At 45.3% G+C, this 27,826-nt stretch overlaps 1 protein-coding gene across 2 annotated transcripts in view; it reads left to right on the top strand.

The window, feature by feature from the left end:
- LOC119971145 (calcium-transporting ATPase type 2C member 2-like) overlaps positions 1-27,826 on the top strand; it is a 138,242-nt gene that overhangs the window by 17,380 nt on the left and 93,036 nt on the right. For both annotated transcript variants that reach the window (XM_038806318.1, XM_038806317.1), the window contains exons 2-7: positions 10,461-10,574; positions 15,083-15,199; positions 17,640-17,729; positions 23,247-23,282; positions 23,377-23,438; positions 23,757-23,865. In XM_038806318.1, coding sequence (XP_038662246.1) covers positions 10,461-10,574; positions 15,083-15,199; positions 17,640-17,729; positions 23,247-23,282; positions 23,377-23,438; positions 23,757-23,865 — 528 coding nt within the window. The remainder of the gene's footprint in view (positions 1-10,460; positions 10,575-15,082; positions 15,200-17,639; positions 17,730-23,246; positions 23,283-23,376; positions 23,439-23,756; positions 23,866-27,826) is intronic.

The following is a 27,826-nucleotide window of genomic DNA, read 5'->3' as shown; positions in this document are numbered from 1 at the left end:
AAGAAATTCACGGAAAACTGAGCAAAGTACCTGGAGGCTGACACTTCTCGTGGAAACTGAGGATACAGGTGCGCAGTGGTAGCTGGGAGAAAATGTGAAATGTTTGCTATAAGAGCAGCCCTGAGGAGTGTGTTGTGTGATAAGTATAACAGGAGAATGTTCTTCTTTCTAGTTTGAAGTATAAGTTTCCCGCAAAATAGAAATGGTGTTTGGTCAATAGTGCTTTTAACATTTGTCAACAGTAAAAGCTTTAAAATGTGAAAACTTTGTTGTGTCATTGTTTCAGCTATTAACTGGAAGTTCAAATCTTTCTGAAAAAATAAGTTTATCTGTCATGTAAATCTTGCCGATTGTAAAAGGGCACAAACTAAACATTTGGTTTTACAGGTAAGGTTAAGTCTGTTCCACATTGAAGCGGTCCTCTAGTACAGATTCCTAGTCAAGGGCATTCGTGCTTCAAACAATTTGAATAAAATCTGGTTGGAATTAGGGTAAAAAGGGTGTTCATAGGGGTAGGTGCAGACTAAGATGAGGAAGTACACAGAACAAGTAAGGGCAGCACGGTAGCATTGTGGATAGCACACTCGCTTCACAGCTCCAGGGTCCCAGGTTCGATTCCGGCTTGGGTCACTGTCTGTGTGGAGTCTGCACATCCTCCCCGTGTGTGTGCGGGTTTCCTCCGGGTACTTTGGTTTCCTCCCACAGTCCAAAGATGTGCAGGTTAGGTGGATTGACCATGCTAAATTGCCCTTAGTGTCCAAAATTGCCCTTAGTGTTGGGTGGGGTTACTGGGTTATGGGGATAGGGTGGAGGTGTTGACCTTGGGTAGGATGCTCTTTCCAAGAGCTGGTGCAGACTCGATGGGCCGAATGGCCTCCTTCTGCACTGTAAATTCTATGTAAATTCTATGTGCTGCTATAGCTAGTGAAGCATTCTAATCCGACAGTTCAGAAGTTGTTGCAAGAGGTATCCTGTTGCAAAATGATAAATAACAGTGCAAGCATTTGTCACACAATTGCATTTATTCATGAAGTTTGTAACTTACTCTTAGCTTCTGGTGCTTCGCCAGACGGAATTAGTGCACTAGAGAACGTCTAGTTCGTGACTAGTTGAATATCTATTGATTAATAATAACATGGGTCAGATAACAATATGAAAACTATTAAAATTTCTCATTATTAAATCACTAGTCTAAAATTATCTAAAAGCTATTACAAATCACAGAATCACAGAATTTACAGCGCAGAAGGAGGCCATTCGGCCCATCGAGTCTGCACTGGCCCTTGGAAAGAGCACCCTAACCCCACACCTCCACCCTATCCCCGTAACCCCGCCTTACCTTGCCTTTTCTTTTGGCCAATCCACCTACCCCTGCACATCTTTGGACTATGGGAGGAAACCGGAGCACCCGGAGGAAACCCACGCAGACACAGGGAGAACGTGCAATTCCGCACAGACAGTGCGACTATCCACTACGACAACTACTCACCAGACTCCCCAAGGTAACAGTGTCACGTGGTTGTTTTTTACTGCCATCTGCTGGTTGGAGGTCGTATCTGTTAATAGTTATATAATTGCTTATGCATGTCATCACATCCCTTTTCCTTTGGAAATGAACAATATTTACATGCATAATCTCAATTCAATACACAATACATATGATATGCATAATACTTCAATTATTTACATATTCAATGTCCATCACAAATTCAACCTCTGATTTTCTTCCGTGTCTTGTTGACCTTCTATGGACCTGATGGTTGTATTAACATTGCTCACTTCAACCATCCATATCCATCAGGATATTCTATCCTGACTGTGTCATTCTTTGCTAGCGGTTGCAGACATCTTGTAGATCTATCACAATATTTCTTCTGCCTTCTTTTTTGAAATTTGAGCTTCTTCATGCGTTTACAATTGGTTGGCTCCTGTGAAATATATGGTAAGTTGGTTGAGTTGTCGATTCATTAAGAATTGTGAAGGTGATAACCCATTAATCAATGGTGCTGCTCTTTAGCTAAGTAACGCAAGAAATGGGAGCTTCCCGACTGTCCATTGCTTTTTTGAACAGTTACTTCACAATGTGAACACCTTTTTCAACCTTCCCATTGGATTGCGGACAAAGAGGTCCAGATATGATGCGTCAAAAATCATAGTTCTATGCGAACTCGGTCCATTCATGGCTGCTAAAACATGGCCCATTGTCACTCATCACAAGTTGTGGTATGCCACGATGAGCAAAAATATCTTTGGTTTGTTCGATGACACACCTGGCTGATGAATTGGCTAGTTTTACCAACTGGAAAGTTAGAGAAATGGCCGATCACTAACTACATCACTATTCTTTTCCTGCTAGACAGAAAAGATCTATTCCCACTTTCTGCCATGAAAACGTTATCATTTCGCACAGCTACATTGGTTCTTCTCATTGCTTGTACTGAAATTTCTGACGACTTGCACAATTTACGATCATCCTCTGAAAGCCGTGATTTATGCCTTGCCTGTATATTGTGTCTTGAGCACTTCATTTACATTTTTCAATGCCTAAGGGCGGAATTCTCCGCTCCCGCGCGGCATCGGGAAGGCCGTCGTGAACTCGGACGAGTTTCACGACGGCCTCGGAGGCACCCTATTCACCCTCCCCAACCCCCCCCCCTCCCCCCCCAGGGGGCTAGGAGCAGCGCTCTGTAAATCTCGGCCGTTGGGCCTTGACGCTTGCGTGAAGGCGGCGCGCTGAGAATGACGCGACGGCAGCGCCGTCGTGACGTCAGCCGCGCATGCACAGGTTGCAAGGCTCCAACCCGCGCATGCGCGGCTGACGTCACGACTGCTGACGGCTCCAACCCGCACATGCGCAGTTGCCGTCTTCCCCTCCGCTGCCCCGCAAGACGTGGCAGCTTGATCTTGCGGGGCAGCGGAGGGGAAAGAGTGCGTCTCTTGGAGACGCCGGCCCAACGATTGGTGAGCACCGATCGCGGACCAGTCCCCTCCCGAGCACGGTCGTGGTGCTCTCTCCCCTCTCCGCCCCCCACAAGCTTCAAACAGAACTTTGGCGCAATGTTCACGACGGCAGGGACCAGATGTGGTTCCCGCCATCGTGAACCGGTCGGGAACGTCAGGCCACTCGGCCCATCCGGGCCGGAGAATCCCCGGTCGCCGTGAAAAACGGCGAGGGGCAATTCTCCGAGCGGGTTGGGAGAATCGCGGGGGGGTGTCAGGGCGGCGTGTCGTGAATCGACCGGCCCTCCCGCGATTCTCCCACCCGGCGTGGGGAGCGGAGAATCGCGCCCCAAATGTCTAAGGGAAATGCAAAATGAAATTATGTCAAACAGAGCAAAAGATCATCTGACTCCACACGGTGTCTATGTCTTGAGCGTTCTTGGATGTTGTGTTGTTACTCGTGTCTTAATAAACCTCGTAGTCTCAAATGTGAAGAAGCTGCTTTATTGTGAATTCGTTCTCTCTTCAGAGCTGTTACCTACGGCTACCTTCAGTGCTACTTGCTGGTGTGTATCTGTGTCCTGCCCCAAGTTCTGCCCTCCGTGAAGTGTGTCCTCACTTCCTGTCCCCGTCTATTTATATGGCTCTCCCGTGCCCCCTCTAGTGTTTGCTCAGTTGTATTGCATCTAGTTAACTTGTGATCACCACATCCCCCTTTTTCTCTTTACATATTTTCTGTACATCGTTAAAGAAAATTGTACATCCTGTCCTGGTGTATTTATAGCTCTCCCTCTGGTGTTTGCTCAGTTGTTTTGTATCTAGTCAATCTACGATCACCACATATCTCTGCTGAATGCAGACGCCAAAATACTGGCCAAAATCCTAGCCAAAAGGCTAGAAGACTGTGTACCTGAGGTGGTCACAGAGGACCAGACGGGCTTTGTCAAAGGTAGACAGCTGACCGCGAACATCAGGCGCCTGCTGAACGTGATAATGACCCCCTCCGGGGAGAGAACACAAGAGGTGATCGTCTCCCTGGACGCAGAAAAGGCCTTCGACAGAGTCGAGTGGAAATACCTCATAGAGGTACTGGAGCGGTTCGGGCTTGGAACAGGGTTCACCGCTTGGGTAAAGCTCCTGTACAACGCTCCCATGGCGAGTGTACAGACCAACAATACCAACTCCCAATACTTCCAGCTGCACAGGGGCACCAGACAAGGATGCCCACTGTCCCCGCTGCTGTTCGCACTAGCAATTGAACCGCTAGCAATCGCGCTCAGGGCAGCAAAAAATTGGAGGGGGATCCGAAGGGGAGGTAGAGAGCACAGAGTCTCACTCTATGCGGATGATCTGCTCCTCTATATCTCGGACCCACAAAGCAGCATGGACGGAATCATCGCGCTCCTGAAAGAGTTTGGAGCCTTCTCGGGCTACAAACTCAACATGAGCAAAAGTGAGATCTTCCCATTACACCCGCAAGGGGGGGGGGGGGGGGGGGGCAGCACTAAAGGGGCTGCCGTTCAAACAAGCCCGACATAAATTCCGCTACCTGGGGATCCAAATAGCCCATGACTGGAAAGGGATCCACAAATGGAACCTCACCAGCCTGACGGAGGAAGTTAAAAAGGACCTGCAAAGATGGAACACACTCCCGCTCTCCCTCGCGGGGAGAGTTCAGACGATCAAAATGAACGTACTGCCCAGGTTCCTCTTCCTGTTTAGATCCATTCCGATCTACATCCCCAAGGCCTTTTTCAAAGCGCTGGACAAACTCATCATGGCGTTCGTATGGGGGGGTAAAAATGCTAGGATCCCAAAGAAGGTCTTACAAAAAACAAAAACCAGGGGAGGGTTAGCCCTCCCGAATCTACAATTCTACCACTGGGCAGCAACAGCCGAGCGAGTAAGGGGATGGATCCAGGAGCCAGAAGCTGAGTGGGTGCGTGCGGAGGAGGCCTCCTGCATGGGAACCTCCCTCCGGGCCCTCGCCACGGCAGCACTCCCATCCCCACCCAAAAAACACTCCAGCAGCCCAGTGGTGACAGCCACCCTCCAATCCTGGAACCAACTGCGGCAGCAACTTGGCCTGACCAAAATGTCGAACAGGGCTCCCATCTGCAACAACCATAGGTTCAAACCAGCACTGACCGACGCCACCTTCAAAAGGTGGAGACAGGACGGGGGGACACTGACAGTCAGGGACCTATACACGGACGACAGGATCGCAACACTGGACGAACTGACAGAGAAATTTCAGCTAGCTGGGGGGAACGAGCTACGGTACCTGCAGCTCAAAAACTTCCTACGAAAGGAGACAAGGACGTACCCACAACCGCCACGACAGACACTACTGGAAGACCTACTGGACGCAAGTATCCTAGAGAAAGGGAACTGTAGTGACATGTATGACCGACTGGTAGATAGGGACGACACCGTACTGGACGCAACAAGGAGGAAATGGGAGGACGACCTGGGGATGGAGATAGGGTGGGGACTCTGGAGCGAAGCACTGCATAGGGTCAACTCCACCTCCACGTGCGCAAGGCTCAGCCTGACGCAACTAAAAGTGGTACATAGAGCCCACTTAACAAGAACCCATATGAGTAGGTTCTTCCCGGAGGTGGAAGACAGATGTGAACGGTGCCAAAGAGGCCCGGCCAACCACGCCCACATGTTCTGGTCTTGCCCCAGACTCGTGGAGTACTGGACAGCCTTCTTCGAGGTTATGTCCAAAGTGGTGGGAGTGAGGGTGGAGCCATGCCCGATAGTGGCGGTCTTCGGGGTTTCAGAACAGCCAGATCTATTCCTGGGGAGGAGGGCGGACGCCCTTGCCTTTGCCTCCCTGATTGCCCGCCGTAGAATCCTGTTTGGCTGGCGGTCAGCAGCACCACCCAGAGCTGCAGACTGGCTGTCCGACCTCTCGGAATCTCTCCAAATGGAGAAAATCAAATTTGCCATCCGAGGGTCGGACGACGGCTTCCACAGAACGTGGGAGCCATTCATGCAACTGTTCCGGGACCTATTTGTGGCCAATGTACAAGAGGAAGAATAGTCGGGGGAAGGTAGCGGGAGGGGGGGGGGCTACAGGTTCGTTACGGGGGTTCGATGGCTAGCTAAGGCCCAAAACCAAACTAAATAAACATGTTGAGGGGGGGGGGGGGGCGCAGTTACTACTACGAAGATGCTTACCTGTAAATATGTATGTTAATTTTTGCGTGTTTGTTTTTTTTTTGTTTCTCTCTCCTAACAATTTGTAATTTGTTCAATATAAAATATGAAAACTGAATAAAAACATTTATAAAAAAAAAAATCTACGATCACCACATCCCCCTTTTTCTCTTTACATATTTGCTGTACATCGTTAAAGAAAATTATAGAAAACAGTTACTTATGATATGCGTATCTATACAGGTGATGGTGCTATTGCATATTTTACAAAGCCAATGTATTTATATGTCCAATCTTAATAAAAACATTTATGAGTCCAAACTTGATGAATTTGTTCAGAGCTTTTTTTCTTTTTGTTGTTGATGACATGGTGATATTGATATTGCAAGTCCGCTGTGAATGTTGTTGGTGTTCCTTGTTATTTTAAGTACCCAATGCATCATCCCGAGGTGTTTGCATGGTCACCTCACTGATGTTGACTGGCATGGACTTTTTTCTGTGCTTGTGGTATTGATTTATTGTCTCATCCGCCTTGGATGCTGGTGTGCTTGCTCGTTCTGGAGCAGACGTGAGTTTGTGCGATTCGTTGTCATCCCATGACATGTTTGTAGTCTTGTCATCGTTTTGCAGTGTGCTGTGGCATTGTCCTTCATGTGCCGAGTAGTACCATTGTGTACAAGTCGTTGTTTCATTGCTGTTGTTTCTGTCGTTCCTGTTTTTGGTGTTGGCACTGTCGTTGTTCCTGACTTTGTTGTTTTCATTGCCGTTCGTGTTGCTGTTTTTGTCGTTTCTGTCTTTGGTGTTGTCGCTATCTTTGTTCCTGACTTTGTTGTTTACGTTGCCGTTCTTGTTGTTTCTGTCTCTGTCGTTGTCGCTATCTTTGTGCCTGACTTTGTTGTTTGTCTTGTCGCGCTTCATGTTGCTTTTGTTCTTGCTGTTGTTTGTCCCGTTTCTGCTGTGCTTCTTTTGACTTTTGTTTTTCTTGTTATACTCTATTCGTGTCCCGAGTGGATAATTTGAGTCATTGAGCATTTCGTCTCGAGAGTGGTGCGAATGATCTGATGTTGCATCGGTGCAGGTGACATCAATCATTTGTGGAGAATTGGATTCCTCATCTTTGCTTTCTTGGTGCTCCTCTTCCGGTGTCAAATTCTTCTCGATTTCATTTGACGCGGTGTCTCTGGATTCTTGGCGCTCCTCTTCTGGAGTCAAAACCTCCATGATTACAATTGACGTGGTGTCTGTGGACTTCTGGCGCTCCTCTTCTGGAGTCCAAATCTGCATGATTTCAGTTGAAGTGGTGTCTCCGGACTCTTGGTGCTCCGCTTCTGGAGTTGAAATCTTCATGATTTCTGTTGATGTTGTCTCACTGGACTCCAGGTGCTCCTCTTCTGGAGTCAAAATCTGCATGGTTTCTTTTGGCTTGGTCTCTCTGGACTCCAGGTGCTCCTCTTCTGGAGTCAGAATCTGCATGGTTTCTTTCGGCGTTGTCTCTCTGGACTCCAGGTGCTCCTCTTCTGGAGTCAAAATCTGCATGTTTTCTTTCGGCGTTGTCTCTCTGGACTCCAGGTGCTCCTCTTCTGGAGTCAAAATCTGCATGTTTTCTTTCGGCATCGTCTCTCTGGACTGTTGGGTGGCCCGACTCTGTGCTTCTGTACAGACAAGCTGAGAACTGTCAGTCTCGCTGTGATCCTGTACGTCGAGTGTGATCACCTTGTCACTGTCTTCGCATGCAGTGGGTAGAGGTGCATTGTCTTCTTCTTGTTCATGTGAGCTTGTTAGACTTTCATAGTCTGCTTGTGGTGGCTCAGATACGGCAGGTTGACCTTCATGGTCTTGTGCATGCATGGTGTCAGTGGTTAGATGTACGTTGTCTTCTTCTTGTTCCTGTGAGCTTGGTAGACTTTCATAGTCTGCTTGCGGTTGCTCAGATACAGCGGGTTTACCTGCATGGTCTTGTTCATGCATGGTGTTCGCCAGGGAGTGTTTGCTTGCATCCCTTTTGGAGTCTTTCATCACTCGCACTGTGGAGCCTGTCATCGCTCGCTCTGTGGAGTCTTCCTGTGCTCTCTGTGTGGCGTCGTCTTCGTCTAGGGTATTGCTGTCATCCAATGTATCGACGAGCTGCCATGGCATCATGGTGTTGGATTCATCTACCATGAGTAGAGTCGTGTTGAGCTTTGCAACGGTGTCGCTGATGCTGTGATCAGCATGTCCAAATAACTCCTCCATGTCTGAGTAGTATTCTTTGAAACCCATTTCATCTTCGTTGGCTTCTTCTACCACGAGTTGATTCGTGTTGAACTTTGCGACCGTGTCGCTGATGCTGTGATAAGCATATCCGACTGACTCAGCCATGTCTGAGAGGTAATCTTCGAAAAACAAATCATCTTTTGTTGTTTCGGAATTCTTTTTGTTCTCTTCACTTTGGGTGGTGCAGACTGCTTTTTTCAGGGTGTTGTGCAAGTTGTTTTTAACTGTTGGTTTAAGTTCAGGTGTTTTTCTGTGTTCTGAGGCAAGAAAATTTGTGTTTACCACTTTAAGTGTCTTATTTTCAATTTTCGGGCATTTCCCTTTTAAGTGGGCGTGGTCGGGATGCTCAGACGTCATGGCGTCACGCGTAGGAATGAATTGCGCATGCGCAAATCGGCTTTCCTTCCCTGTGCGGTTCTGTGTCCATTGCGCATGCGCGGCTTGCGCATGCGCATGACGATCCGCGACCAAGACTTTTTTTGACTGCGCATGCGCGGCTTGCGCATGCGCATAACGATCGGCACCGCGATCTTTTTTAAACTGCGCATGCGCGGCTTCCGGTTCCGGCGCATGCACAGACGCGATTTGTAGTTCTTTGCTTACCGGAGACTGCAAAATGTGCTCCGACGCCATTTTTTCGCGGATTTCAGCGATTTTTCTTTCCCACCAGGACTGGATTTCTAAAAGTTGTAAGTTACCTTCTCTTCCCGATCTGGACAGGGTTTCAGCGTTTTGGCTTTGTGAGAAATTCTTGTTATTTCTTCTTTTTGATCTGTACTTTTCATTCGCGATTTCTTGTTCTTTTCGTGATTTTTTAAGTTTTGCATCACTCAGTCTCTGTGCAGTTTGGACTCTGAGCATGCCTTGCTGTTCAAATTTCTCACAGTACTCTTCAAATTTGTTTAGTAACGTTTGTAAGCTGTTTCTGTCTTCATCTTTTGAGTATTTAAATCCATTATACACTTTCCTATTTACAGGCCCTGCAGTGAGAATTGCTATTTTAATGTTGTCTGAGGCTTCTTGTACATCATTAGCTATGAGATAAATATCAAACATTTGTTTAAACCTTTTCCAGACATTTCTTACAACGCCAGTCTGGTCCAGCTGATCTGGGTATCCAATCCACATCCTCGAATTAGCGATGTCTTCCCAAGTCAAATGTCCAGTAGGAGATTTCCATGCCATTTTGAGCTTTCTGTATCTGCCACTGAGTTGTCCTGTAGTAAGCGTCTGAAGCCACTCCTGGGTACCATGTGTTGTTACTCGTGTCTTAATAAAGCTCGTAGTCTCAAATGTGGAGAAGATGCTTTATTGTGAATTCGTTCTCTCTTCAGAGCTGTTACCTACGGCTACCTTCAGTGCTACTTGCTGGTGTGTATCTGTGTCCTGCCCCAAGTTCTGCCCTCCGTGAAATGTGTCCTCACTTCCTGTCCCTGTCTATTTATATGGCTCTCCCGTGCCCCCTCTAGTGTTTGCTCAGTTGTATTGCATCTAGTTAACTTGTGATCACCACAGATGTGTTGTCCTTTTTCCTTCGTACGATGCGGCATTATTATGTTTTCCTTTTTGCACAGGTTCAGTGAACAAGGAAGACCATACATTTTAGTTCAGTGCACGTGGTTCAATGCGTAATTATCGGATTTTTACGCGATGTGTTCAGAGTCAGAGTAAAATGTATGAGCCAAGAAGACAATCCAGTTTATCTTAGAATTTGTAGTGCAAAATGAGGCCATTTGGCCCATCGAGTCTGCACCAGCTCTTTGAAAGAGCACCTGACCAAGCCCACATCTCCACCCTATCCCCATAACCCAGTAACCCCACCCAACACTAAGGGCCATTTTGGACACTAAGGGCAATTTTAGCATGGCCAATCCACCTAAAGGGATCCACCTAGTAGCAGAGTTGGTTAATTATCAAATGAAGATCAAATGTATCCCAATTGCATGTGTCTATATTTTACCTTTTTATCATTAATAAAGATTTTTTTTAGACTGATAGAAAAATGTGTGGATTAAGCACATAGGATTATAAATTATACCTTCAACCATATGATAACTTATGCTTTCACAGTAATTGAAGGAACATTTTTCTGCCAATAGGAGAATGAAGTACTCCAGGAACTAAAAGATGGTAGCAAAAAAAAAACAATTGTGCCCGTGTCTTCTAAAGAAGCTAGTACACGGTACTTGGATGAGCTAGTAAGCGACCTGCAGGTGAGAATATATTTTGATGTAAAGAAGAACAATTCACTGTATTCTCCTATTGGAATAGTATTTGTTGTCCGGGTTGAAGTGGCATGTGAAGAATTTGCTGAAGGCACTTTCATTATATAAACTTAGTACTTGTGTGTTCACATTCCTTACTCCTTCAATAGTTTGTTCAGTTGGCCGTGGACAGCCAAGTATGTCGATCAAATTAACACCAATAGCAGAAGGTTCAATCCTAACTTCAGATGAGGTCGATCCAGACCCTGCCTCCTCACCCCAGCCTCCGAAGCTGAGTATCACAGCACTTAGCTATGAGTCAACAACAACAAAAAACTAATGCCAAAGACCTGCCTTTGGGTGGATAAATAAGAGGCACATTCCTTACTTCAATCCAAACATGCAGTTTTGAAATGGTTGTTACAAAGATGTTTGAAAATTGGTATTTGTTTGGAAAACCTGCTTTCAGTGGAGGTACTGTCAGCAACTTTCCCCACCAGATATTGAGCAAATTGTATGGGAGTCGACACCGCAGAGGCTAAAATGGTCCTCAGACGTCAGCAATATTTTATGCAAGACTTGCCGATGGCTGTCACGCCTCCACAGACAGCTTGTTCATTTTATAAATATGAAGGTCAGATCACATGGCTCGGGTGGGGGAAATTGCAGGTGTTGCTGCACGTGAATTATGTAGTCAGCAGGGCATACCCGTTCCTGCCTCCACAGGGAGCTACTTTTTCTGAATTTTATTTTTAATAGTTTAAACATTAATGGCAGCTGCTGCTTGGGCTGTAGGATGTGCCAAAGAATATTGAGAGGAGCACCTATCTGACTCAATCGAGATCAATGTCTTCAAGGAGACCCAAAACAGGAGATGGGACTCTTATCTGTGCATATACAATGTCTTGCACCTCTTTTGGTCAGCTACCTAGGAGACCTGCAGAGTAGCCTTTACCATAGTGGCCTCCATACTACAGATTCAGATCGGCTACACAACATTGTGCCCTGAAATAGTTCTTGTTGTCCCTCCCTTTTGCAAGTGGATAATGTGTACAAGAACCTATTTCCATCCCTACATAATGAGTTTGGAAAATGGTACTAAAATGTTAATGAACAGCTAATTCAGGCAAAAAAAAAATTCTGGTATACATTAATCAGTTTTACACAGCTAACATTTTTGCCACATGGCGTGTACTCTATAAGTGATTTTTCTGTTTTTGTTTAATTCAATTATGAGATGTGGCCATCGCTGGTTACACCAGCATTTATTGCCCATCCCTAGCTGCCCTTCAGAAAGTGGTGGTGAATCGCCTTCTTGAACTTCTGCAGTCCTTCAGGTATGGGTACACCCATTATGCCGTTAGGGAGGGAGTTCCAGGATTTTGCCCCAGCGACAGTGAAGGAACGGTGATATATTTCCAAGTCGGGGTGGTGAGTGACTTGGAGGGAACCTCCAGGTGGTGGGGTTCCCAGGTATTTGCTGTTCTTGTCCTTCTAGATGGTAATAGTCATGAGTTTCGAAGGTGCTGTCTAAGGAACCTTGGTGAGTTACCACAGTGCATCTTGTAGATGGTACACAAGGTTGCCACTGTTCGTCGGTGGTGGAGGGTTTGAATGTTTGTTGAAGGAAGAGCAATCAAGTGGGTTACTTTGTCCTGGATGGTGTCAAGCTTCTTGAGTGTTGTTGGAGCTGCACTCATCAGGCAATTGAATGCTCCTTTGGTGCTTCTTTATAGGTTGCTATTGATTCGGTAACTGATTGCTTTTTGACATCCAGACATCCAGCGTATCGGTTATAAGTTGTATTTCCAAAATGCAGCACATGGATGGTTTTGAAAGGTTTTACTCATTTGAATCACCCGATTTTCCCACAATTATGTTCCATTACAATGATACCACGTCTATGCTTTCAAGGATGTTCCTGGCATGGCCAGTATAAATGCGTTGGGTTCTTGGATCACTCACTTGACAGAAAGGACTTTCAACAAAGAGTAGTTCATTCATTAACTTATCAGCTACGTCAACCTTTGTTCTGTGCCCACTGGCGGGGATAATTCCCACGCTCCTGCCAGATGACTTATTTTGTAGCCGTGTCATCACATTCACACATGACCATTCAGTCTGCATCTTTCCTGCTAGTTGGAACATCCAGTGGCATGAAATATAACAGTGTGTGCAGCCCCCACCACCACCACCACCATCGCCACTTATTCTTGTAGAAAGCTGAAATTCGAAAGCCAGTTCTCGGCTAAAAATGGTAATAAAGTCCTGGAACCTCGTGTTCAGTTTTCCGATACCTGTAGAATTTGCCAGTGGTTGTGAACATAATGGGGACTGTCTATGGCTAACACGTAACTGTTCAGCTGTGTTGGGTACTCTGGATCTGTGGAGACTGTGTTTACCTTAGCAGTAATATAGACAGGCTAGCAACACTTGTAATAGTACAACTATATTTTAGTTAACTAAGAGCTGTTGAACATACTTGCACTGTGGGTCGACACTATGTTAGATTGACTGAAGACCTATGCCTAACCTGACCAGCCTATACTGCTAGTACATGGTGGATGTTTGTGCTACTGACTGCGGGCTCTGTCTGTCTCAGAGGCTGCATCCCGAATGAGTGGGAAAACTAGTGCACTCTGGCTTTATAGTGACCGTGCCCTAACTGGTGATTGGCTGCTGTGTTGTGTGTGTTGATTGGTCTTGCAGTGTGTCAGTCAGCGTGTGTCCCTGCACCATCATATACTGATGTGTATATTATGACAGGGAATGGCTGTGCACTGCCACCAACTGATCATGTATGGTCTTTGAGTCTTTGACCAGGTGTTAGAGGGCTGGGTCTGTAGGCCTTCCGATCATTGTGCATTTTGCTTCTCAGTCCATTGCATGAGAGCATCATTCAACTTTGCTTTCAAGTTGGACTGCAGCAGAGCCATCGCAGTAGGAATTGCGATCCTGGTACATCTAGAAACGAGTCATTGTGCTGGCGAGGACAGGGCCTGTCATGGTAGATTGCATAGGCTGAGGAGCGCAGCACAGGAGTTTGCGCAATTCTTGGCACATTTCTCCAGAAGATATTTGGCTGAGAAAACTATCCGTTCTGCGAGACCATCTAACTGTGGATATAGGGATGAGCTCGTGATGTGCTCAAAGTCCCATTTGTGTGCAAACTTATAAAATTCCATGGAATCAAATTGGCGAGCATGTAGGGCAAAATATCTCTTGAGCTTGGTGATGACTGTGTCACTCGTCGTATTTTGCAGGTAGTTTCATGCAAACCATCCAGAATATGAATCGACTAAGGTTAAATGTTGTTTACCATCCCATTCGAAGATATCAATTACCCTGGACAACCATGGGAGGTTCTGGATCTCATGTACCTGCAGTGGTTCTTTTGCGTGATGTGACTTGAGTGCATTGCATGGTGCACATCTGGAATCTTCCCTTTCTATGTCTGCACATGGAGGGTCAGTACAGTAATTTCTTGGCCCTTCAAACCCAGGGTGCCCTCAGTGAAGTTGTAGAGTGTAGTACCTCTGAAGAGCACGAGGGATGACAAATCGCTCACCATGCAGTATGACTCCATCCTGTGTGGTTAATTCATCCTCTGATTCTGAGGAACGTGCAGAGCTTGTGGGGAAGCTCCCTTGAGGATTCATGATGACTTCATGCAATTGTCTGAGTGTGATTTCCGCTTGTAAGGAAGCTTTGAGTTCCTGAATTTGATGAAAGGACAGCACATCTATTGTCATGATGTCTATGTCTTCCTCACGATCTGCATGGCCTGGAATGGGTAGGAAGGGTCTGGAGAAGGCAACAGCCAAGTACAGCTCCTTACCACATTTGTAGACTACGTTGAGATTGTGTTCAGTTAGTCCAGCCAGTGGAAATGTTTTCCCTGATTCCCATTGGCTTCAATTTCGCTAGGTTTCCTTGGTGCCACACTCAAATCAATCCAATGTTGGGTGTGACCTCATTAAAAGGTGGATCGATCTGGCTCAACGATAGGGTACTGGGACAGCAGCAGCAGCTCTGGCTCAACGATAGGGTACTGGGACAGCAGCAGCAGCAACCCGGGGGGAGGGGGGAAAGGGGGGGGGGGAGGGGGGGGGGGGAAGGAGGGAGGGGGGGGGGGGGAAGGAGGGAGGGGGGATGTTGACTATGTTTGTATATTTAATTTTAATTTATTTTTAAGTTTTTTTTTGTTGTTCATTGGGGTTGGGGGAGTGGGGGGGATGTGATACATGCGTTGATACGGTTTGGGGAGTGTTACAGTTATTATGGGGTTATTTTGTTACATTTCATTGTTTGTTGTTATATTTTCTGTAAAAAATTCCAATAAAATTTTTTTTTTTTTAAAAGGTGGATCGAAAAGACAAAAAATTGCCAAAGAGACAGCATTATTTTGAAATATGAAGTTAGAAAGATGCACTGGGTTTTACTTTAACAAAAAACCTTTGCTTTTGTAGGGACTTTCCATCAGAGATTTTAAAATGCATCTTTTGTTTTAATGCTAGGCTGACTTGCAGAATGGCCTTACGGAGGTCCAGGTGCTCGAACGTCGACTGCGGTATGGATGGAATGAATTTGAAGTGTCTAAACCTGAACCAATTTGGAAGAAATACCTGGGTCAGGTAATGCATAATGTGTATGTGTGTGAATTCTGAAATTATACAGATTTGGTCAAAAAACAGATAAAGGTTGAAAAGGATACGTCCTACGTCCAAAGATGTGCAGGTTAGGTGGATCGGCCATGCTGAATTGTCCTTTAGTGTCCAAAACATTAGGTGGGGTTTCTGAGTTACAGGGATAGGGTGAGGGTGTAGGCTTAAGTGCGGTGCTCTTTCCAAGGGGTGGTGCAGACTCGATGGGCCGAATGGCCTCCTTCTGCATTGTAGGTATTGTATGATTTGACCTTGGGTTAATTATGATTCTCTTTCAAAGTTATGCATCACAAGAGGACTTTTTGCAGAATTGTATTACCAACCGAGGGTGGGTTCAAGTGTGGGTGAGATTTTAAACCTTAAAAGTGCCTGCTCCAGGTTTGACCAAGACGGTAGTAGGAAATCAATTAATTATGGATTTAACTCAGGATTTTGGTTTTAACTGCTAACATATGAATTTCCTAGCTATGTGGAGTCAGCAAGCTGAGAAGAAAGCAGGAAACCATTGCCCAATGAGACTGAGAGGCACAGCTGTGGACCACCCTCCTGACCTGTGCTCACAGCCCTGGTAGCAAGAGTCTGCTTTTACTACTTCTCGGGTAACTTCTTCACCGTTTTTGGACTTTATTAACCTTGATCTGAATTTCCCTGCTGTCGGCCTTCAGCGGAGCCTGGGAGCAACGTTAATAGCTATAGCATGGACCCTCTGATGGGGAACAATGGGAGCAGCCACGCCAGCAGGAGCAGCAACAACACTAACAGAAACTGCCTTTTCCATTGCCTTGTGCTTCATCGAACAGAGGTGATACACACAGAGCTCCCGCATAGGGTTATACAGACTCAGGATCTGCTTCCTCAACTTGACTGAGCAACAGTGCATCAGAATTCTCAGGCTTTCATAGCAGATCGTTGCTGATATCGGCAGCCTCCCTGAATAAGAAAATAAACACCAATCTAAAGAATTGGGATGGGGACCAGAAGCATGATCAAAAAGGCAGGTTTTAAGGATATCTCGGAAGTAGAGAGGTAGGGACTGATTGGAAGAGAATTCAAGAGCGTGGTGCAGGAACAGCTGAAAGATGGCTGCCAATGTGGACTGAAGAAACTCCAAAGTGGAGTTCAGGGAAGATTAATAAAAGGGAGGGGTGAGACCTTCGAAAGACTTGTATGGGAGTCTACCCAGGAATGCATTGAAATAGTCAAAGTGCAGAGCAAACAAAGTAATGGATCAGAGGTTTAGCAACTGGTGGGCTGAGGCAGGGGCAGAACCAGAAGATATTGTAAAGGTGGAACTAGGTGGTCTTTGTCATTGTGAGAATGAAGAGTCAGCACACAACTCGGGGAAAATTGGACACCAAAGTTGAAAAAGTCTGGTTCGACGAGAGATGGTGCCCCCCCCCCCCCCCCCCCCCCCCCCACCTCCAATGAGGGTGAAAATTTGACCTCATGCCTTTGGACGTTATGGCGAAGGGATGTGGATGAGGGAGAAGAGGATACCAAGGAGAGATAGTTAGGGAACTTCAGGACAGGGAGAGAAACAACTGCTGGTAAAGCAGTGGCTGCAATCTGAGTGGAACAAATAGGAATTTGATTTGGGGACAGGGAGGAATGCGGCGATATTAGCTCGCTGCAGTTGTGCTAGGAGAGAATGTTGGTGAGAGGAGTAGGGTCAGTTTCTCTTGTTGCACATAAGCAGGTTTTCAATTTCTTTATAAGCTATGCAGATTTTACTTATGAAATGTACATATTTTTATACAAATAGAGTTTAGCTGTCGTTTAGCAGTGGTTTAAAAATGTTTGTATTTCCATCAGAAATGCAGTAGGCTAACAAATGATCACCTTCATGGATGAGTCAAAATGTTAGCATTGCGTAAATTTATTGCTCCATAACAGTAGGAGAGGTTTTATACTGAGATTTAAAAAAATATTAACCTGAAGTACTTTGTTTTTTGTGAGTTAAAATAACCTGTTTGCTGATGGGTTTGTGTACGTTGGTAAGCACAGTTATAAATATATTGGAAAAAACGTTATTCATGCTTATTCCTCCTTGCACTGTTAACAGTTGACTGTTTAACTAAGATTTCAATCCTTTTTTGAATGACCTTGATCCTTTGAGACAATATTACACTATATGTTTCCCTCACTAAGTCATTCAGTTTTGTTTATCTAGCACTGTAGCGGCTGCATTGTTCATTATCTCTGTGTCAGAAGACAACATGAAAGCTTAATTTTTAAAAAAAAAACATGTATCAGCTTTTACAATCGCATTAATTCAGTTCAGACGCTTTATTATTTTGCCAGACACGTACAAACTCATGGCTGGTATATTAGAAACTGAGATAATCTATTTTGATATATAATATATTCAGTGTTATTTTGCGTATTTACTAATTTCTGGTCTCAATCCTAGTTCACGAACCCCCTTATTTTGTTGCTTCTGGCCTCGGCTGTTATTAGTGTCATCACTAAAAATATTGAAGATGCAGTGAGTATAACAATGGTATGTAGAAATACTCACCCAGTTAACTCTTGTCAGTGAATGTAATTTGGCATGTTTAGTTTTTGGTGAGGGACAGAGGGGACCAACTTTCCACTGTCAAGCAAAGATCATCAAATTTAAATTTAAATTGGGCAGCACAAGTGGATAGCACTGTGGCTTCACAGCACCAGGGTCCCAGGTTCGATTCCCTGCTGGGTCACTGTCTGTGCGGAGTCTGCACGTTCTCCCCGTGTCTGCGTGGGTTTCCTCCGGGCGCTCCGGTTTCCTCCCACAGTTCAAAGACGTGCAGGTTAGGTGGATTGGCCATGATAAATTGCCCTTCATGTCCAAAAGGTTAGGAGGGGTTATTGGGTTACGGGGATAGGGTGGAAGTGAGGGCTTAAGTGGGTCGGTGCAGACTCAATGGGCCGAATGGCTTCCTTCTGCACTGTATGTTCTATGTTCTAAATATTGGGTTTTAAAAGCAAAGCGCATGTACAAACATGTTCTTAAGGATTACAAAGGGAGGTGGGTAATATGCTTAATGAACTAGAAATTGAAGTTATTTCTCCAAAGCGTGACAATGCTCAGTAATTTGCTTGCCTGTTTCAGTAATCAATGCCAAATTTCAACCTCAGGTCCTGAGCATTCAGCTGGGGCTTCCTCCTTTGCCTTGGTAGTGAGAGGGGAAGACAAAATAAGGACAGAAACATACACTAACTGTTCATGTTTTCAAGCAGAAAGCTGCTGGTGCAGGATTCTATTAAGACCCGGAAGACGAGTAATCAGATGTTAGCAAGAGGGCACAGATTAATGGTAAAAGAGGTGCGATGATGCTTTGTGTATGCTTGGTTGAGAGCCCAGACAACTAATATAAGAACATCTGTGCCTCAGACGAAGTATTGTTTGAGTAACAGTTCAGGCTCTCTGATCTCTGCTGTCAATTTTACAGTATTTATTTAAATAAATTAAGTGGTTTCAAGAGCCTCTGGTTTGGAGTTTTTGAACTTTCAATGGACTTGCATAATTTACACTTTTATTAACTTGTAAGGATGCAGGTTAGGTGATTGCCAAATTGCCCTTTAGTGTCCAAAGGTTAGGTGGGTCTACGGGGATAGGGTGGGGCCTAGGTAAAGTGCTCTTTTGGAGGGTCAGTGCAGACGCAATGGACCGAATAGCCTCCTTCTGCACTGTAGAGATTCCACGAAAGTGTACACTGGGTCATTGGGCATGCAAGTACATAGCTTGGCAAAGGAGGCATGAGGGGACATAGGGGGTGAGTCAGGGGCATGAGGTAGCATGAATGGGACATGAGGAATGTTTGGAAGATGAACAACGTGTGAGGAGTGAAAGCTGCAGGCCTTTGTTATTTCTTTCACTGCGGCAAAGTCTCATGGTACCAAGGTGGGCCATTTAAACAGCCCAGCGCTGCACCTGGCCCCCAGCAGTGAAGATCCTGCCTTTGCGGGCACTTTCTCCTGAGGCGAATCGGTCGAGTCAGAAATTTCCTGACTCACCTCCAAGCCATCATAAATGTCAAGGCAGTGTTTTGTTGTATTCCCTGACTCACGCTTTGTTGGTCCTATAAGTCAATTTTGCAACGTCAGCAATAACTGATTTGATAACTGCTGACTGTGTGGAGTTTGCACTTTCTCCTATGTCTGCGTGGGTTCCCTCTGGGTACTCCGGATTCCTCTCACTGTCCAAATAAGTGCAGGTTAGGTGGATTGGCCATGCTAAATTGTACCTTAGTATCCAAAGAAGTGTAGGTTAAGTGGATTGGCCATGCTAAATTGTCCCTTAGTGAAGGAATTTAGGATTACCTGACTTCTACACTTAGTATCCAAAGATATGTCGGTTAGGTGGATTGGCCGTGCTAAATTGTCCCTTAGCATCCAAAGATGTGTAGGTTAGGTGGGGTTACGGCGTTAGGGTGCAGCAGTGGGCCTAGGTAGGGTGCTCTTTCAGGGGGTTGGTGCAAACTCGATGGGCCAAATAGCCTGCTTCTGCACTGTAGGAATTCTATGGTTCTAATCCGGTAAATGTAATTTTTTTAACAATATTATCACGTTTTAGGACATAAACCATTTCAATGAGATTATAAAGGTTGAATTTCTAAAGGAAAGCATTTAGCCTTTGTTGTTATAAATATTCGCTATAGATTAACAACTGAACTGAAAATACTGTAGTAAAGTATTTTGTGTTATTTATTTTGTACATTTTAGATGTGGTACCTACATTTTGTGCACGTTTTTAAAAACAAAACAATCATAGCATGTGTTTTGCTGCTCTGGTTCTTCTGTTCTTTCAGACCTTTTGTATATGAACGTGACATTCGACCATAACTTCATTGCAGTGCCCACAATATTTGCCTCTCAATATCCGTTGTACCTTATTGAGACAAAACATTCAGTCATTCAGTTACAAATGATGAGCACAAAGTGGGCCAACATGCTTAAACTACCAAGGGGCCCTTCAGCAATTTCCCTGTTCAAATCTAAAGACCGTTCAATGGGTTTTGCTGACGAACTTTAGAGGATAGTGGAACCATGTTGAGCATTTTCATATTTTCACCTACTGGTTCTCCATTCCAACCTCGCAGAAGGAATATATTCTACGGCCAATATTTTGCCCTGATATGTAGCTGGAAACTATTGAAGAAAGTAAGGTTGCAGCCTGACTGAATGAATTTTCAGATTTTCAATGCTAGTCTCTAATAATAACAATCATCTTTATTATTGTCACATGTAGGCTTACATTAACACTGCAATGAAGTTACTGTGAAAAGCCCCTAGTCGCCACATTCCGGCGCCTTTTCGGGTACACTGAGGGAGAATTCAGAATGTGCAATCCGCCTAACAAGCACATCTTTCGGGACTTGTGGGAGGAAACCCAAGCAGACACGGGGAGAACGTGCAGACTCCGCTCAGACAGTGACCCTGCCGGGAATCGAACCTGGAACCCTGGCGCTGTGAAACAACAGTGCTAACCATTGTGTCACCGTGCCGCCCATACCTACCAGCACATTCATTTATTTATATTTGAGATAACCTTCTTTGATTTGGACATTTCCTAGGGTCCACTGTGTGGATGCAATTATGGAGGTAATAGCATTGCTACTCACCCTAGCTTCAGCTAAAGAATCTGTCCTGAATCACAGTGACACGGTCAATTGCACATCTAGGGCAAGCACACCGATCCTGCATGGGAACATCAAGGACCACCTGGTCTTAGAAAGAAAAATTAGCTTGTAGGTTTTCAGCTCTAAAATGAGCCAGTTAAAGTCCAGACAAGGAGAACAACTCTCCTACAATTGATTACCTTACTCTAGTAGAGATTAGTGGTCTTCATGAGGGCTCGGACACATTCTAGTTAAGTTAACAACCAATCGGCTGAGATCTTTCAAGACAGTAAAAGGTTCCCAGGAAAGTTCAGGAACGCACTCTGACACATGGGCAGTAGAACTGGTTATAGTCCCAACCTAACCATGTCTCCCCAGCACCCTAACCATGTCTTCATCCCCCTCCCCCACAATATGACACTGTAGTTTAAAGAGTCATAGAGCCAATATCTGCCCTAAGGTCTGGGCCTCCTCTTAAGAGGTCTTCACCCACTCCAGCCTCAACCTTGTTTGCTAGCTCACATGCATCTTGCAACAAAGTTTGTATTATAGCAAAAATGAATGGGAAAAGATCTAATTTCATTTTAATTCTCAGCTATTTTGGAGAGGGGATTCTGAAAAAGCAAAGCATTGAACTTGTGGCGTGAATGAATGCAACACCCTGTTATGTTTATGAACAGATTGCAAAGGTTGGCTGAACAAGACTTTAATGGCAGGTCTTTGTTTCCTGCCTGGCAGCAGGCTATATTGGCAAGCTGGCTGTCTTCTGGATAAGAAAGCCAGTGGCAGGAGGCAGCATCAGGAAACCCTTGGTCATCATCAATCAGAAAGGGAGCAGGTGCTATTCATGACTTTTGGCGGTGGGGTGACTGGTGAAGGGAAGGGAGCGATCATTGCAGGGGAAAGAGATTTATTCGTTGAGGAGATGATAAGGAGTACTGTTTAAAAACATTTTAACTTCAGGAGCCAGCAGCTCCCTCCATCATTTCACTGCAAAATTACACGGTTTACATGACCTGCTTTCAATATATTAATATGTTTCAATATATTAATATGTTAGACCCTGGAAGCCAGTTCGATCTGGCGTCTGCACTTAACTCTGCAAGTCTGGGTCCTGCCTATTATAAGACCATAATACACAGGAGCAGAATTAGGCCACTCAGCCCATCGAGTCTGCTCCGCCATTCAATCATGGCTGATATTTTCTCATCCCCATTCTCCTGCCTTCTCCCCATAACCCCTGATCCCCTTATTAATCAAGAACCTATCTATCTCTGTTTTAAAGACACTCAGTGATTTGGCCTCCACAGCTTTCTGCGGCAAAGAGTTCCACAGATACACCACCCTCTGGCTGAAGAAATTCCTCCTCATCTCTGTTTTAAAGGATCGTCCCTATTATGGGCGGGAGCCAGATTGCAACGTCTTGCGAGATCTCCTGAGACCTTGCGAGGCATATTGACCATCGGGAATCCCCGGATCTACCGGCCGTGTTCCATCCTGATTCCGGTGGGACACAGCCGGTAAATTGCACCCTTAATCTTCTAATGTTAATGGATCCTTTAAAAAAAATTCCAGGTCTGCATCTTCACCAAAAACTGATCAGTTCTTCCTTGCGCCGTTACTATCTGTGTACCCAGTTTCATTGAAGTCCGGCATTAGTTTTTGAGGTATTTTCTTAATGAACAGGGTGAAAACATTGCCTCTGCCCGTCTTCATTGACAGGTAACCGATACAAAGATGCATCAAGCTGAACACTGGCATTATCGCAAAAAGATCTTCATTACTTAATCCATAGAAGTATAGCCGAAGGATGAAGAAACTTTTTATCTTGCATTATAGGATTTTCAAACCGTGGCCTGCAAACTCCCACATAGAATCCTTTTGCATTTCTGAATCTAGGCAATATCAATGTCCAACTGGTCAGTAATTAGAAACACAGAATCTTGCTGGCCAAGTACCTGTGCTTAGGCAGCAAACAGTCCTCTTGATCAGGGGTATGTGAAGGAGAAGGATGAGGCCAGGAATTTTCACCCCCACCCCATCCCCCAAACAACATGTTTTCCAGTGGTGGATGCGGCTCGCCCTTGTCCATCATCGGGATCTTCCGGTCCCACTGAAGTCAATGGCCATTTGCAGTGTTTGCCGGCCGCACGGCCGGGGAACCTGCCGTGGAGGGGTTCCTTTGGTGCGACCAGAAGATCCAGGCCAGAGTTGTTGGGAAAGCAAGAGTACCTTCTTGGGCCTTTGGCATGAGGTCACTCAATAAAGGGCTCAAGTACTGCAGCAATTTCTGACAAGCAGTTAATCAAAAAAAAAATCCAAACACAAAAATACATTTATTTAGTGAAATTCTGTACATTTGTGCAACAGAAAGTATTTTACATAAACTGAATAACCTAATGTCATTCATTTTATAGGCCATTATAATTGTTGTCACAGTTGCCTTTGTGCAGGTAAGATATATTTACCTGTTAGTTCAGTAGAAAGCTTTGTGAAATTAACAACTTAAAATCCTTCTGTTGCCGAGTAACCATTTTGTTTTTGCAGGAGTACCGTTCTGAGAAGTCTCTGCAGGAGCTAGGCAAACTAATCCCTCCAGAATGTAACTGGTACGTGCTCCCTGCAAATTGTTCAAAAGAGATGTGGGAGCAATCCTCCCTGTTCAGTGGGAGAACGATGCATGGGACAGGAACTTTATTGGGACCGTTGGCACTTAGCTCCTGTCACTGAGAAATTTGTGGGTGTATATAATGCACTTCCGATAAAGTTGTGACCACATATCTGGAACATAGATGCAAGGAAATTCTTGCCAATAATCTATCAGAGAACAGGAGCCAAGTAACATTAAAGAGACAACAAGTTTGGTGCTTATTTAATGTCTCAAAAAATATGCACACTAATATTAGCACGTCTGTCTTCTCGTGTAGTATTCGCAAAGGTCAACTGGAGCACCTGTTAGCGAGGGAACTTGTACTGGGTGACACTGTGTGCATTTCAGTTGGTGATCGAGTCCCTGCAGATGTCCGACTCTTTGAGGTTTGTTTTCTTTTATATTCTTAACATAGAACCATAGAAATGTTACAGCACAGAAAAGGCCAATTCAGCCCATCGTGTCTACGCAGCTGAAAAGATTAGCCACCCTTTCTAATAAATAAAAAAGCGTCATTGTCACAAGTAGGCTTACATTAACACTGCAATGAAGTTACTGTGAAAAGTCCCTAGTCGCCACATTCCGGCGCCTGTTCGGGTACACAGAGAGAGAATCCACAATGTCCAATTCACCCAGCAGCACGTCTTTTGGGATTTGTGGTAGGAGACCGGAGCACCCGAAGGAAACCCACGCAGACACGGGGAGAACGTGCAGACTCCACGCAGACAGTGACCTAAGCCGGGAATCGAACCTAGGAACCTGGAGCTGTGAAGCAACAGTGCTACCCACTGTGCTACCGTGCTGCCATTCTAATTCTACCTTCCAGCACCCAGTCCATAGCCTTGTAGATTACAGCAATTCTGGTGCAGACCCAGGTACCTTTTTAAATGCGCTGAGGTTTTTTGTCTCAACTACCAACCAGTGCAGCAAATCCCAGACACCTACCAGCCTCTGGGTGAAAAGCTTTTCCTAGCATTCCCTTTAATCCTCCTATCAATTACATTAAATTTATACCTCCGATAATTGACCTTTCTGCTAAGGGAAAACAAGCCCTTTCTGTCTACTCTATCGAAGCCCCTCATAATTTTGTACATCAATTAGGTCACTCCTCAGCCTCCTCTGCCTTAAGGAAAACAACCTTGGCCTACCCAATCTTTCCCCACAGCTGTAATTTTGAGCCGTTCCAGCAAATCAGCAGAATAGAAATAGTTCATTAACCGGCAGCTCTGCGCCAACTCTCGAGGAAAATTATGAATAGGTAACAAATGGTGGCCTTGCCCGGCAACATTCCCATCCCAAAAATGAATAAACGAAAACGGGTCCGTGATGTGGATTGATGATTCATGAATTAATTAATCATGACGAGCAGTCAGGGAGTGCATGGAAACAAAAACAGGACAAAATAACTGGAAAAGGCAGCCTGGCGAAAGGAAAAGTAATCGGTCAACCTCAGGTCAACACTTCAACTGAGCAAGGGACTGCCACTCCTCAATCCGTCCTCTCCAGCCACAACAAACGATGTTTAATTCAGTCCATCGTCGCCCAAAACGGACAAATGTCTACCAAATAAAACTACATTTTCTGTGTCTCGTTCTAACATTTAAACCAGCTTTCAACAAACATATCCACAAAGCAGCAGAGTCCTGACAGCGGAAACTGCCTTTAGGAACAGTTTGTTCACATTGCAACATTGGCATACCATTACTGGTTCATTACTTTAACACACCAATGTCTCAAGCACCTACCATTGAAAATAATAGAAAATAAGATGCCATAATTCTGCAAACTCAGGGAGAACTCTGAAATTTTTGGTGCATGTGATATAATTATGTGTGGTAACATCAAGTAATTTTGGATTGAAAATAGTGCACTACAGTTCCTAAATAATTTCTAGTTTTTTCCCTGTGTTTTTTCTTTATGCTTTAGGAGTAGATGTAGGACTGTTATAAAGTGTTTGAATAGAAGGAAAAGTGCTGACCTTTGAGGAAGTAGATCTTGAAGATGGGTTTTATACATGGTCGGCATTGAAATAGTCTGAATTTGACTGGTCGTTTCTGAAACTTTCATTGCATGTGGCTCTTTTTTAAAAATATTTTTATTCGGTTTTTAACATTTTATACCTCAAACAATAAGAACAATAAACTCGCCATTCGACCAACCAACACCCCAATAACTCAAAGAATAGACCCCTCCATCACCGCCCACTCCTCCTATCCTCAAAACCTAGCATCCAGTCTCGCCGGCTCAAACACCAGCATTAGCTTTGACCCTGCCCTAACTGCCCACCGGACTACCTGAGCATTTCCCAGGAGCAAATAGGAACGGCGCCATTGCCAGCGCCCGGAATCTCGGCCTCCAACAAGAGCCTGCCTCCATCCTCACCCATATTACCAACAGCTCCACCCTTACCCACCCATACAAACGCCAAAATCAACCATTCGACCCCATAAAAAATGCCTTCGGCCAAAAGACTGGGAATAAAAATCAAAACCGTGGCAAGATATCCATCTTTACCACCTGTCCACACAGGCTCGACTCGGCTGCAGCACCTCCCCACACTTCACTGCCGTTCATCAGCCAACTTATGTTTGCCAGCAAGGTGGCCCCTCCCAGAGCCCCCTCCCCCCACATACCTAGTATGAAAACCAACAGAGAAACCCCCCACACCCAGCCCGTCTAAATCAGCCAAACATGATAAACCCCAAGCAAAACGGGAAAGAGAACCCCCCCCCCCCCGCAACACATTATCCCACCATCCCAAAAACAAACCCTTCTCAACCACAACAAAAGGAAACAAAGTCCAAACTCAATTCAGTCTCAGTCCTTCAGCCTTCGCCTTCCTCAGCTCCTCTCCCATTGAGACGAACTGGTCGGTATGCTGCGACAATGCCTCCTCCAACTTCTTTAGCACATCTTCCTGCTCCCGCACCGCTGTCAAAGTCGTTCCAAGAGCCTCCTTTACCGGGGCCAATGTATCGCACGCCACCTGTTTGAGCTTTTCCATCATCGCTTTTCAGTGCCTCTCAAAATGCTCGGCAAACTGCCGCTCAAACTCCACCGCCATTACATCGGCTGACACGTGCACCGTAATGGTTGAGCTTGCCCACGCCATCTTTCCTCCCTCAGCACTCCTCACTGAACCCGAGCTCTCAGGTGGACTAGTGTTTGTTTCTTTTCGGCCCATATTCTAATGTTGGGTTTTTGACATCCTCTGATTACTACGACTTTTCTGGAGACCGGTCATATAAAGATTCCCCCAAAACTGGATGAAAAAGGCCAAAAAGCAAAAGCTGTAGTGGGAGCCACCCAACGTGTGACTTCCATCTACATATCGCCACAGAAAGTCCCATTTTATGTGGTTCTTGGTTCAGAAATTATGAATACTAATGTGTACCGAGACCTAGATGTCCTCTTGCACCTGTTATTGAAGGTAAGCATACAGGTAAAGCAGAAGGTAAAGAAGGAAAATGGTATGCTGGCCTTCATTATGAGAGGATTCATGTACAGGAGCAGGGATATTTTGGTGCAATTATTCAGGGCCTTGGTGAGGCTACAGCTGGAATATTGTGTGCAGTTTTGGTCTCCTTATTTGAGGAAGGATGTACTTGCAAAAGAGGGAGTGCAGCGAAGGTTTACCAGATTGATTCCTGGGATGGTGGGACTGAAGTATGAGGAGAGATTGAGTTGGTTAAGATTGTAGTCGCTGGAGTTCAGAAGAATGAGAGGGGTCCCATAGAAACCTATAAAATTCTTGAGAGGGTAGATGCCAGAAGAATGTTCCCGATGTTGGGGTGTACAGAACCAGGGGTCACAGTGTGAGGATACGGGGCAGAACATTTAGGACAGAGCACGGTAACATTGTGGATAGCACAATTGCTTCACAGCTCCAGGGTCCCAGGTTCGATTCCGGCTTGGGTCACTGTCTGTGCGGAGTCTGAACACCCTCCCGTGTTTGGGTGGGTTTCCTCCGGGTGCTCTGGTTTCCTCCCACAGTCCAAAGATGTGGAGGTTAGGTAGATTGGCCATGATAAATTGCCCTTAGTGTCCAAAATTGCCCTTAGTGTTGGGTGGGGTTACTGGGTTATGGGGATAGGGTGGAGGTATTGACCTTGGGTAGGGTGCTCTTTCCAAGAGCTGGTGCAGACTCGATGGGCCGAACGGCCTCCTTCTGCACTGTAAATTCTATGATAATCTATGAGGTGAGGAGAACTTTCCTCACCCAGAGAGTGGTGAGCCTATGGAATTTGTTACCACCGGAAGTAGCTGAGGACAAAACATAGTATGCTTTCAAGGAGCAGTTAGACATAGCACTTGGGGCGAAGGAGATCAAAGGATATGAGGGGAAAG

This window comes from Scyliorhinus canicula, chromosome 9 (assembly GCF_902713615.1).
Source record: "Scyliorhinus canicula chromosome 9, sScyCan1.1, whole genome shotgun sequence".
Taxonomy (NCBI): Eukaryota; Metazoa; Chordata; class Chondrichthyes; order Carcharhiniformes; family Scyliorhinidae; genus Scyliorhinus; species Scyliorhinus canicula.
Note: the sequence above shows the minus strand (reverse complement) of the source record. Positions and strands in the feature narration are given on the sequence as shown.